We start from the raw sequence: 13,919 nt of genomic DNA on the forward strand, positions 1-13,919 counted from the left end.
TGAATTTCCATATCTAGATCTCTGTCCCTTTCGCTCTCCAAGCACAGAGGCTCCGCATGTGCCTTTGGCCATTTGAAACCTCCTGTAAGTATTATTTCCATGTTGGTGGATTTTCTCTCTCATTCGCTCTCCCTCCCTCACCCTCTCGGGAGGCACTATTTCTGTCTCATCAGCTGGTTCTTGGCTGACACCTCAGAGTCCCCCTGTCTCTCTGTGTGCAGCTGTGTTCAGTGAGAAAGTAAGCTCTGTCTGACACCACTGGAAAGCCACACAGACACCTGCTAGTTGAGAAAGATGCTGTGGACTTCATGACCTCGGCAAGTACAAGCCTAACAGTGTCCACCCCCAAAAGTAAAAAAATGATCATTACTGACGCAAAAAATAATTGAGCCTGTCACAGGAGGGCTGTGGCGCGCATGTGCAGACATTGCTGGGGAATTGAGCGATCCTGGGGGTCTGGGACAGGCTGGGCGAGGACTTGGAGCGGCTAGAGGGGAGAATGGCTGGAGATGCTGGCGGTTGCAGCACGCCGCGGAAAGTTCGTGGGTACCATGATCGTGGGCGAATTCAAGATCAGTCAGTAGAGAGGAGAAGGCAGAAAAGGTATCATCAGGGTCAAACAGGAACAGCGAGGGTGATCCAAAAGTGGCGTCAATAAGGTAAATACAGTCACAGGTGAAAGGACAATCCAGAAAGCAACCCCAACAACATGGCCGCCGGTCTTTTATACAGGACACCGACCCTACGGCCTCATCTAATTCCCGATCGGGATCTCTCTCTCTCTCGGGAAACGTGGCTTTTAAAGCCCCGTCCACACGAGAACGCTTCCCCGCCATCGTTGTACGTATGGTGTGTTTGGGGTTATAGGTCAGGTCGGAGGATGGGCTGAACGTTCTTGTGTAGATGGTGCAGTTATCTGCAGTATTTGCTGTTTATTGATTGATTTATTTATGTTTTTTTCCAATGCAAATATTCAGTGGGGTAGGCCATTATTTAGTAGAGAAGGCCATTAGTACTGAGACTGAGACCGAGACCTCGGTAGAAACCTCTGGAAGTAAAAGGCGGAAATCACCCAAAGGAGTTTTATTGATTAGGGTGTAAGAGAGAGCTTTTTTTACAACACGGCATCTATTGTTACCCTTCCTGAGCTCCAAATAGCAGAGAGGAAATGAAATGGGTGGATAAAGATAGAAGTAGTGCCTGGTGAACGTTTGATGAATGACAAGAAATGGAGACAAGAAGTGTCTTCCACTCTGCCACCCCCTTTTGCATTTGCTCATAGTCCACACATTACACTTGTAATTGTTTTTACATTTCATCTACTTCCTGCCATTGTATTGTACTGTAGCTAATAAATCCCCCACATGACCACAGAGAAGGTCAGTGTCTGGTGGAGGCAGGTGGGGTTTGATAGATCTGCCGGCTGCCCAAGGCACTGATTGTGATGTTGATGGTGTTTGTTGTCCGGCTTGTTTTTGTCCGTGCATGGGGTCTGGATATTTATAGCCTTGAGTACTTTGTTGTAATGGACTCTGGGGTGTGCTCGCTCTCTGTCTCCCTTCACATGCACACAAAGACATACACATAAACACAGACAAAAATGATTGAAAAATGACTGTTAATAATTAGGGACATTAGAATGTCTGTCCACACTGCACTACATTCCACCCTCCGCCATGAGGTCCGGCAAAAAAGAAGGGCCGTTGAAATTAATCTTATAATGAATAGATCGCAATGTAGACGTGGACGATTCTGCATGGAACATAATCAATTATATCATAATGACGTTGCTTGGTGATTTTCTTAAAAAGTAGTGCCGGTAGTGACTGAGGCGGCCTGACCTGTGTAGCGCACCGCTCTGGGTAGGATTTGTTGAACTTTAACCGCTGCGCGTGGTGACATATTTTTGTAACCAATAGGAGCGATGTGGGCTAGTGTTCATCTGCACCTTCGAAACAGACAGACACGACGCAGGAATGGAGGAAAAGCTGATCCTATCAGACAACACATTGTTGTCTTACTGGGAGTTTAGAAAACCCACACGTATCTTTTGCGCTGAGACCTGTGCCAAGTAAGGCACGTTGAGCTCACTCACTCACCTCACCACCGACGTCAAACCGGACTGAGCGCCTTTTTTCTGCTCATTGTAATCAAATCAACTCTTGTATTATTTCATATTTCATATGAAAATGTATGAGATGCATCATGATGCATTGATAATCAAGCATTGACATTATAATTGTAATCGAATCGTGAGACCAGTTAAGGGTTAACAACCATCCATGCAAAAAGTTTTTTTTTTAAAGTAAAGGGTAGTGATTGTCACATGTGATACACAGCAGCACAGCACACGGTGCACACAGTGAAATTTGTCCTCTGCATTTATCCCATCACCCTGAGTGAGCAGTGGGCAGCCATGACAGGCGCCCGGGGAGCATGCGTGGGGACGTGCTTTGCTCAGTGGCACCTCAGTGGCACCTTGCGGATCGGGATTCGAACCAGCAACCTTCTGTTTACAGGGGCCGCTTCCTTAACCGCTAGCCACCACTGCCCCTCCTACAACTTTCTCTCCATGTCCTTTGGCTGCATTACTCATCACTCACTTCCTGGTCTTTCTCTCTACTTCATTTTCCACCCTTTCCTCTGCTCCAGTCATCTCCTTTCTCAAACCCTGAAACAGTGGTGCTCGTATTCCTCATTCCCCCAGACACACACAAAGACACAGAATTGTAACAAGCTGGAGATTTCCCTGACCAGTCAAACACACACACACACACACACACACACACACACACACACACACACACACAGCAAGAGAGGAATCCTGGGTTGCCCAAGCGGAATGCCTGTTCATTAAACATTCATGCTGTTGAGATCTGGGAGTGAAAAAACAGGCTGCTAACCAATCTGCTCCACCTCTCTGTAATGCATGCAAGGCCTGACTAGGGCTTGCATTAAATAATAAAAACCATTTTTTTCTGCATGATGGATGGAAGTTACTGTACACACAGTCAGAGTGTCTAATCAGAAGGCTTGGGACATTTCACAGTGGGCAACTCCTGGTTTGAGTTCCCAAAACTGGTAATGGAGTGAAAACATGCTCACATGAGATCAGTCAGTCTCAGATTAGTGTTTGGACTAAAGTTTTAGCAAATGCGTTGCTGTTCATAGTGATCTTATATAATAATATTCTCCAAACAAGACAAAGAGATGGCGGACTTGAGGAGGAGAAACACTTAAGAACTTATTCTCTTAGAAAGTGTAAAGGTCTGGTATTTTAACAACACACAAGACATTTTTTTCAGCCTTACAGAGTGTGATGAGGTCACTTGTTTCTCCACTGTATACCTGCTCTTCATAAGATGAATTAAAATTTTAAGAGAGATAAGCCAAGACTGTTTATATTTGTTCATGTCATGCAGCCATACTGAAAGTGATTAAATGAGTAAAGTGAAACCCTCACATGGTGACAGGGTGAAATTTGTCCATCAACCGAAATGAACAGTTATTCACATGGACAAGGACCCCAAAAAAAACACATCACAAAATGTCTGTGGAACGGATAACACAAGGTCACATTAGGCTTAGAATGGCATTCCCAAAGCCCTGAGCTCAACACTATTGAAACTTTAAAAATGCCCAAAAACCCAGCTAGAAATATTCCAGAATATTGTTGATGCCTGCCAACTGGGGTGCAACGTCATATGTTATATAATCATATTCCACCTCAGTGGTGGGTATGGAGAACCATTTAAACAGTTACTGGTATTGGACTGGTTTGCAGTGAAGTATTGATTAGCTTCCAGTGCATTTTTTTTGTATTTTTGTAATGCTGTTTTCAAAACTTATGATAAGCATAAGCACACTGCCCACATCCAATGGTTATGTATGAATGTAAAAAAGCCAAGCCTGGTGCTCTCTCTTTCTTGTAGGTTTAAACACTTTAGCAGGACTTTTATCTGTATTTTATCAACACTGCTATAAATTGAATACTAATTGTCTGTGTTTTCATATTTTCGGTGCCTAGAACCAAATACAAGATTGCTGCATGAAGTTGAATTTCACTGCTGCTTCAGTAACTATGCCCCAACACTGACTAATCAGCATCACCATGTTCCTGGCAGCCAGTTCCTGACTGCTAAATTGCATAAAACCCACACATACACTCACCGTCCATGATAAACCAAAACACAGAATAAAAGAATTATTAAAAGAATTCAAATCCAGACATTAACGTGATTAAACAAATACGCGCATTTGGCCAAAATTAGACGTGAAGCGTGAGCCGTAGCCACAGAACCGAATACTTAAATATTTCAGGAACTGTTTCCAGTGTGGGCTATTCTCAGCACTGTTTCATAATTTAACATTAACGTTTTTTTTTTTTCTCCCAGAAACCTTGAAACCTCCTCCTTCTCCTTCAGACGAACTGAGCTATGATGGTTTATACATTCAGAAGGATTCCGGGTGCAACGTTTTTTCGTTCTTTTTTGTCACTGGGGCGATATTCTTACTTGCTAAATATGAACTAAATTGAGACACAGTTGAGGTTTGCCCCCCCCCGCAGCGTCTGCAGAACGCTAGAATATTCGGGGAGAAGAGGATGAGTGATTGTGGAGGTGTTAACCGATCCCATCGCACATCATCCGCACATACACACAAGGCACATCGAGTGTAGGTGGTGGCTAATTTGGAATATGTGTAAAGAACTACTAAATGCCATCTGACCAGCACTTTTCCAGCATGTTTCCTTCATCTGAAAAAGAACAAACCCTTGGGCTGCACTGATTAGAAACCTTACCACACCAACGGCAGGTCACGGCCCGTTCCTTATAGTCATTCTTTTCTTTCGCTGTTGGCAAATGGGTTTTGTTTAAAGCACAAAAGATTTGCACAGGAATATGGCTTTATTAAACTGCAAAGTCAATTAGGGCTAAATGATACGGCCTAAAATGTAACGCTGCAGAGAGGTGACGAGACGAAAGAGCGAATGCTGGACGAGACAAGGCAGAGTGGCGGGTGACGGCGGGTGACAGCGGGTGACGGCGCTCGCACACCAAAAACGACAGACAGGACAGCAGGCGAGAGGAAGGCAGGAGAGAGGATCAGGAAAACTTTGTTTAGGCGAGATGAAGATGAGCCGTGTCGTTGTCAGGGTGACGAACAATGACTGAGCACCGGACAGCTATCAGAAAGCTGATTATATAGGAAACGTGTTACGTGACATAAAATGATATTGCGTTTTTTTCATCGTAATACCAAACGGAGATTTGTTGTATACTATTCTCACTGAACTGAGAAGGCAGTTGAGACTTTGGGTCAAGTTTCTTTATGAGATTTTGGAATCCGTCCTTTTCCATTATACTAACTGGGACCATATCTTTGGTGAGATATTCGGTTTGTAATTGTGGTTTTCATTTTGAACAAGCACAACTAGCACGAGTGGAAGTAAATAGGCATGTAGAATGCCCATGAAGAGACAAATCTTTAAGCAGTCCAAAAAACAATACTAAATGACAACACTAAATACAAATACAATTTACAATACAAAAAGTCGGTACTAAAAAGTCGGTACTAAATGAATCCAAACATCGCGGGGGTTTTCAGTTATCTCATTCATCTCCGCTGATTCGCAGTGAGTTTCCTGGATGGGCGGGAGAAGGGCGCGGCTGGCGGCTTGGACAGGAAGGAGAAGCAAACCTCAAAAAGCGAAGTACATGCTCTCTGTTTAACAATAACGTTTGGATTTATACCTGATGGTCACGGTTTAGTCATTTAATACATCAAATGTTGATCGCATCCTGCAGCCAGTGGTGGCTTAGTGGGCAAGGAAGCGGATCCGTAATAGGAAGGTTGTGGGTTTGAATCCATAAGTGCCAAGGTGCCACTGAGCAAAGCACCGTCCCCACACCCTGCTCCCCGGGCGCCTGTCATGGCTGCCCACTGCTCACCAAGGGTGATGGTTAAAAGCAGAGGACACATTTCACTGTGTGACCGTGTGCTGTGCTGCAGTTCATCACAATGACAATCACTTCACTTTCACATAAAAAACAAAACACAAAAGGTGGTACATTAAATCTGAACATAAGATGCGCACATTCATTCAGATAAAAAAATGCCAGCTGTGTGGTCGCCATGGTTTCAGGGGGGCGACCGGTGCCTTGTTACAATTGGTTTGTGGAATCTGTCCTGCTCGTCATCTGAAAGCTGTTTAGCACCTTATTTGTTCCTCTGCTACCGTGCCGTTCTCGTTAGGAAAAGCAGACTTCCTGATCCTCCTCATCCCACTATGGATGTGAAAACAGCTCCCAGCTCAGCAGGAATGGGCCTTCAGAACCGATCGGAACCCTTTCTCCAAAAGAGCTTAGAGCTTTATTTCTCTATGAAAATGACCATTAGCACGTGTTTGTTATTTTGGAAACGGCCTATAAAGTTGAAACAGGAAGCAAAAATTCGACGTCCAAAATGATTAGCCCCCTGGACCTTAGTAGTCAATAGTGTACACTTTCTGAGCCACAACAGACCCCAGTCTCAAAATGTCAGCGTAATTACAGCCCCACAGCATGATGCTTCCACCACCATGCTGATTATATAGGAAACGTGTTACGTGACATAAAATGATATTGCGTTTTTTCATCGTAATACCAAACGGAGATTTGTTGTATACTATTCTCACTGAACTGAGAAGGCTGAACTGAGAAGGCTCCACCACCATGCTGAACTGTGGGAACTGTGTTCTTCGCCAAACATGAGCAACATCTATGTGCACAAAACTCATCTTTGCCTTTAAATGTTGCAGACGTTGGGAAGAAGCTTAGGAAAAAGTTCCATAAAAGATTTCTCCAGATGCGAACTGATGCATGTACTTGCCCATGTACGTGCTGAGGTACAAATGGGGAGGAGGCCTGTGGTTGGTCGGTTGAGCCAGTGGACAAAAGATGCTGGGCTCTCTCTGATCCAGGTGGCTCGTCTCCCCTCTCTGCATCCTCTCATCTTTCTCTTTCTCTGGCAGTCCTTTGACAAGCCTCTCGCTTGCTCTACGCCTTTACGTCTCTTGCTGTCTTTTTCTCACTCTGTCTCTCTCTGCAGCTGACATGCCCTCTCACACCATCATCAGCCTTCTGCAACGCAGCCATGTACTGCGGTGGAAACCTCACCCGGGCAACATGGCAACTGGGCGGGTTTTTGTGTGAACACTGAACTGAATTAATGAGCCCCTCACAATGATACCTGGCATCAAGTGGGATATCTTGGAAGCAGAATATGCTAGCTTAAGGGTATGGTGGCCAAATCAAGATGTCTTGGTTTCTAAGGGAGTGCAAAGGCTGGCCCGTGTTTTCTGATCTCATAGACGAGCTACTGTAGCTCGAACTGGTGGCAGAAGGAGGCCTGGTCTGAGGACTCATGGGTATGGCTGCGTGCCTACACGTCGCTCGCCAGAGGAAGACATGTCACCAGGATGCGCTATGTGAAGAAGGGAGACTGGATCAAAGAGCCTTTGGTCATCAATGACCCTTTTTCCTGGCCACGACAAATCCAGAACATCGGGCAAGAGCTGCTAGTGTAGAGACGGTGTCGGGGCGTCACAATTTGCCATTTTGTCAAAAACAATCAAATATTTCCACTTTACACTTGCCACTTGCACTGAAGGTGCCGCTACAACGAGTTCATCACTGTTAATCACATAATGTTTATGAATGCTCAGTTCATACATCTTCAGCGTATGGGTCTGTGTAGCACAGACGTGGTTATTAGGTTCTACTGTCACGACCCGAACTGGTCCTGGTTAGTCCGGACCAGGTTTTCCTGCTGTTTTTGTGTCTATTGTGTGCCTGATTGTCCCTGGATGTTATCGCCTGTTGTTTTAGTATAAATGTGTCCTGAATGTTTCTAGTCTTCGTGCCTGCATTAGTCTTGTCACCCGGTGAATGGTCCCCCACTATGCTTCTCGTATTGTCATTAAGTCCCTGTTTTGTTTCGGATCCTTCCTGCCCTGAGTTGCCGTGATATGTACATTTACATGTCCCTCATCCAGAGCAAATTGCAATCGGTAGTTACAGGGACAGTCCCCCCAAAGACACTCAGGGTTAAGTGTCCTGTTCTGTGGTCATTTGGTTCATACGCGAGTGTGTTACCCACTAGGTTTACCCATTGAAAATTGAAAGTGAAGTGATTGTCATTGTGAAACACTGCAGCACAGCACACGGTGACACAACGAAATGTGTCCTCTGCTTTTAACCATCACCCTTGGTGAGCAGTGGGCAGCCATGACGGGGATGGGGGGTGGGTTGTTCCCATAGCTGCTGACGTAGCACATTTTCTTTTTCATTTTTAAAAGGGGGCAGAAGGGTTCAGCAGGGCTTTTCAGTTTGTGGAACTCATTTGATCCACAGCCATTCCCGACCACCGAAAAAAAACGAAAGAAAACCAGCTACCTAACCTGATTTACCCTGCAATCACATACGATGCGCCAGCGCTCCCACTGCAATGCTCTCTACTTTAAAAACCATTTCCTCACTTCTTGCATTAGACTTATTTCAGTTGGTGTGCAAACAGCCATTCATTGTATGGACTGATCATCGGTACATCTGAACATTTTTTCTAGCATTATTTTCCAACACTGTATCTGCACTGAAAAACAGGGGAATTTGATCATATAAGAACATTGTGGTTACTTTGCATTCAATTCCAAATAATATTTGATGAACTTAATAATATAATTTTTTTCAAAAAATCAGGCTGAACCAACTTAACATGTATGGTTTGAAAGAAATTAGGACGGCATGAATCAAACGAATCATGTGGAATCAACGTCCATTATTCAGTTTAGTAATTCTAATGTTTTTTTTTTTCCAGTGTGAACAAAAGAAGACACACACAGACTGAGATGTACACTGCCCAGCTCATCTAGGTATCATCCTCTCATCAAAGCTGTGAACACTGATCCCCTGTTTTGAGCTCTGATTTGAACCTTGTCACTTCCAGCGCCACGATAGAATGATGGCATGAGCTTCATTACTTCACTTCCAGAAAGCCGGTGTGGGGGCCTGTTTGCAGCCTTCACCTGTTGTACCAGAACTGTTCCTGGCGTGTTCCTGGCGTGTTCCTGCCGTGTTCCTGCCGTGGCGATTACATATCATGAAAGCCTCTCAGCTGAATTATAATAACACTCTGCTCTTTAATAAAAAGTTCCCAAATAAGATCGGCATGTGGTGAAAACTCTCACTTCTATTTTCCTCCTACAGCTACACAAACACTGCTCTGGCTGCGCATACTACACCCTTTCTTTAGAATTGAATGCAATAATTACATATTTTAAAATGAAATGGGATTATAGGATTGCTTCAACCCATTACTTCAAGTCGTCACACTACTCATCGGTTTAAGCTACTCTAATAAAAGCAACACCAGAAACCGGAAGAGCGTCACCACCACTGGTCATAGCTCGGTCTGAATGAGACAATAAGAACAGAACGGATCGACTTATTTGAAGGAGGAAAAAAAAAATGGTATAAGTTGTAAATTGCTGTCTCTAGTGTGTCCAGCAGACCTTTTAATCTGCATGAGTAGAAAGTTGAATATCAGCGTCTGTTTCATTACATGCTAATTTCTGAAACTGGTACATTTCACCATACCGCCGAGGGAAATGAAGTGTTGTAATCGCTTTTCTTTTTGCCTCTTTTTAGGGCCCCGCAGCCATTTCGGGAATGTCATTCCCATCCATCATCCAGGTGAACGACTTGACTCCTAATGGCTCCTGTCACTGTCATTTCCAGTTAAGACACTCACGGCCCCGCCAGTGCGCCCTGTGCTGGCCTGTCCCGCTTTTCAAGAACATTGGTTCAAATTCACAGCAAGTTCTCACAGCATTGGGTGCTACTGTTCTGGCAATAAAGAGCATTCTGTTCACAGCCGGAAAAAAAAACCATTCTGACCAGGATATTCTACCAATGAAATAAAACCGTCAACATCAGGTAATTAGGGAAACATTACAGGCGTTAAAAGGTGCAAAAGGGAATGTTAATGGGATATTGTACTGGAATACCCATCCCCGTGCCGACGTGGCGGGACGTGAAATGAATCGCTTCCTTTCCTCCTTTAGAGACATTGGATCTTGTCGAGGAATCAACAGAGGCCCCCCGCCCCAAAGTTATCACCTTCAGCAAAGGGCGACGGCACTAGAAGCTGCCGCCGCAGGCCCGTGAGGGGTGTTGGTGGCGCTCGGACCGATTTTTCTCGTCTTTTCCCTTCAGACCTGACTCATCATTCTGCGTGTAGGCTGGATACGAGGTCGGGAGACATTATGCAACTTGACCTCGCATTTTTAATCACGTCACCACGGCCAACCTAAACATCACCGTCTGATGCAGCGCCTAACTGGAGCCGCTCTTCGACGACATCACCGTGGGCTCGGCACACCGTGGCTGCCGGGCAGGTCTGGCGAAGGAGAGAGCCCACGAGAAGCCCTTTCCCTTCCCCAGCGGCCGGCGTGATTTCAGCCACGCCCCATGTAGCCTAGTCAGCGTATTCAACATGGGAGATGTGGTCGAGCGAACAGCGGGATCGATCCGGCGTGGGTGGCCTCTCGGGCGGCCTCGCATCTTAACTCCAACGGTTGTCATGGACGTTGAGGATGCTGTGTGTGTGTGAACAGGGATGGTCGTGCGAGAGAGAGAGAGAGAATCCTGATGGGGACAGAGGAGGAGGAGGAGGATGGAGTGATGAAGGTATGATTCATCCCTCCACACCCATCTCTGGCGCCGCACCTGTAACTCGCCTGACCCCACTCGTCCCCTGCCCACACACCGGAGACACCCTGCGTCTGGGGTTCGATTTAAGGCTCTTCTGTGTTAAGACCACGTGATACGAATGATCGTAGTAAAAGCCGCGAACAACGAGTACCGGGACACCCCGACAGGCCGGGGCGTTTTATGAATGGACGGAAGCGGCGTGCCCTTACTTTAACATGGCTTCTTCTTTCCTCCTCCTCCTCCCTCTGCCGGGCCATCACGGCCAGTATAATCCCCCTCTCCTCCTCCGTGAGGTGGCTGAGGTCCGGCACGTCCGGCACGGACGGGGGAGGGACGCCCCGGGGCCGCACCGAGGCGGACATTTTCCCCGCTTCCTCGGCGCGTCTGCTGGCAGGAAGCGGCGCTCGGAGAGCCACACCTCAGCACGCCGTCAGCGGACAGGGCGCCGCTTCGTCTGAATCGCGGAAGCCCGTCATGTCGAGCCCGAGCCCCCCGCCCTCCACCTCCGGTTACGGGAAGCCCATCTCAGCGGGAGCCCGGCATCGGCTGCTGGTGTGTGGGATGATCCCTCCGGCGGACTCGGTGCTGGACGACAGCAGAGGCGGAGTCGGCGTCTCTCTCTCTCTCCCTCCTCTCTCTCCCTCTCTCCTCCTCCTCCTTTCTCTCTCTCTCTCCTCCTCCCTCTCCCTCTCTCTCCTCCTCTCTCTCTCTCCTCTTCTCTCTCTCTCTCCTCCTGTCTCTGCTCTCTCTCCTCCACTCTCTCCTCCTCCTCCTTTCTCTCTCTCTCCTCCTCCTCTCCCTCCTCCACTCTCTCCTCCTCCTCCTCTCTCTCTCTCTCCTCTTCTCTCTTTCCTCCTCTCTCTCCCTCTCTCTCCTCCACTCTCTCCTCCTCCTCCTCTCTCTCTCTCCTCTTCTCTCTCTCCTCCTCTCTCTCCCTCTCTCTCCTCCTCTCTCTCCCTCTCTCCTCCTCCTCCTTTCTCTCTCTCTCTCTCTCCTCCTCCTTTCTCTCTCTCTCTCCTCCTCTCTCTCTCTTCCTCCTCCTCTCTCTCTCTCCTCTTCTCTCTCTCTCTCCTCTTTTTCTCTCTCTCTCCTCCCTCTCTCTCCTCCTCCTCCTTTCTCTCTCTCTCCTCCTCCCTCTCCCTCCTCCACTTCTCTCCTCCTCCCCCTCTCTCTCTCTCTCCTCTTCTCTCTTTCCTCCTCTCTCTCCCTCTCTCTCCTCCACTCTCTCCTCCTCCTCCTCTCTCTCTCTCCTCTTCTCTCTCTCCTCCTCTCTCTCCCTCTCTCTCCTCCTGTCTCTCCCTCTCTTTCTCTGGCAGTGGGGCTGCATGTGATGTACCGGGGTCGGACTCCATACGTAACCTTATAATAAACTATCCGGCTAACTAGGAGAGCTTCTCTTGTGGAGAGCCACTCTTGGTAACTGGGGTTTTGCGAATACACCAAAAAAATTGTTAATAAATAATAAATAAATCCGAAAATGGTGAAAGAATGCTCGGGTTCTGTGAACTCCAGCAGTTCAAGAAGAAAAGTCCTACTGAAGGAAAGGTTGAGCTCAGGCCAAGCTAATACGTTGTCATAACTTCCAGCGCCACGTTTTAATTTACTACGCAATGAGGTCTGTACCCAGCAACGTTGAGCGCGTTCAGGACCACGGACAGTGCTTTTAAATGTGACGTCATGCTATCCAGAAAGTAACAAAAACACTTTAACGAATGGACTACTGTACGAATACATTTAGGCTAAACTCGGCTCTCTTTTCGCAGTTTCTTGATCGAATCGGTGGTTCCACCTTAAACGCTGTTGAGGCCGACTGCAATACCCGCTTCTTCGCCTGTAGAGGGGGGCAGTTTTCCCTGGCATGACCCTTAAAAGGTAACGCTGTCACATCACAAGCTGTGGGCCAGTTCTAGGTTTTTTTTCAGTTCGTCCTGTTTATTCTTCTCTGCTTTCTTTGCCTTTAAGGTTGTGAACAGAAAATCCTTCCTTCCCACAGCTATCAGACTTTTTAACTCACTGAGGTAACTCTTACATAATATGCAATGCTGCTTGAGCCATCACTGCATATTTATTTTACAAGCTTATTTTTATTTTAATTTATTACTCATAAATGTATGTCTCTCTCTGTGCACTTATGTCTTGTACAAACATTGTACATAACCACAGCAGCCGCCCCGCGGTTCCATCGACGCGCTCTTTGGACAATAAGCTGGACTGCCTAAGACTACAGGGAGTGCAGAATTATTAGGCAAATGAGTATTTTGTCCACATCATCCTCTTCAATGCATGTTGTCTTACTCCATGCTGTATAGGCTCGAAAGCCTACTACCAATTAAGCATATTAGGTGATGTGCATCTCTGTAATGAGAAAAGGGTGTGGTCTAATGACCAGAAGTGGGACAAAGTCATTGCTTTTCAAGTCACAAGTAAGTCTCAAAGTCTTTGCCCTCAAGTCCCAAGTCAAGTGCCAAGTCAAGACAAGCAAGTGTCGATTCAAGTCCAAAGTCCAATACTGATAAGTCTCAAGTCAGTCCTAAGTCCTGCAGTTTGAGTTGAGATCCTTTCAAGTCTTTTCAAACCGCAGAATAATAATATATTTTCACTGATCATGTATGCTTTTAAAATCTATTGTTTTATTAAAACAAGTGCAATTGAAACTGCAGAAATAAATAGTGCTGACATTGCACTATTAACTTAATTTTTAACATTTAACTCATATTTAAGAATATTCTTCATTTTAAAAACACTGCTTTACAGAAGAAACGCATCTGAAAAACAAGTGCAACTGTAATTATTTCAACAAAAAGTGGTAACATTGTATTTCCATGACATATTGCATTACAGTTAGTTCCACAGCAGTTGGTCCTATCCTGTAACAAATACATGAACATAACAGACTTAACCGCAGGAAGTGGAAAATAAGATGTACTTGTGTTTACCAACTGTTTATTGAGTTAAATAGCTGCATATCCATGTTTCCACGTCACGTTTGATGTGGTAATTTCACAGTTCGAATACTCGTTCTCGCCCCCTACAGTGCAATTCGGCTAGGTATACATCCTCGCTAAAATATCAAGTCATCATAGTGTAGCGGTTCTTCTTCTGCGTTGTGTACTTTTTGATTTTGTTTCTTGAACCACAAATGATGAGCTGACACCCAGAGATATTCTG

At 46.0% G+C, this 13,919-nt stretch overlaps 1 protein-coding gene across 1 annotated transcript in view; it reads right to left on the reverse strand.

The window, feature by feature from the left end:
- rims1b (regulating synaptic membrane exocytosis 1b) overlaps positions 1 to 11,378 on the reverse strand; it is a 50,283-nt gene extending 38,905 nt beyond the window's left edge. The window contains 2 exon segments of the mRNA XM_028974483.1: positions 10,961 to 10,980; positions 10,982 to 11,378. Of these exon segments, the coding sequence (XP_028830316.1) occupies positions 10,961 to 10,980; positions 10,982 to 11,113 (152 nt within the window). The 5' untranslated portion in view covers positions 11,114 to 11,378.
- Positions 11,379 to 13,919: the final 2,541 nt, after the last annotated feature.

Source organism: Denticeps clupeoides, chromosome 3 (genome assembly GCF_900700375.1).
Source record: "Denticeps clupeoides chromosome 3, fDenClu1.1, whole genome shotgun sequence".
In the NCBI taxonomy this organism is placed as follows: Eukaryota; Metazoa; Chordata; class Actinopteri; order Clupeiformes; family Denticipitidae; genus Denticeps; species Denticeps clupeoides.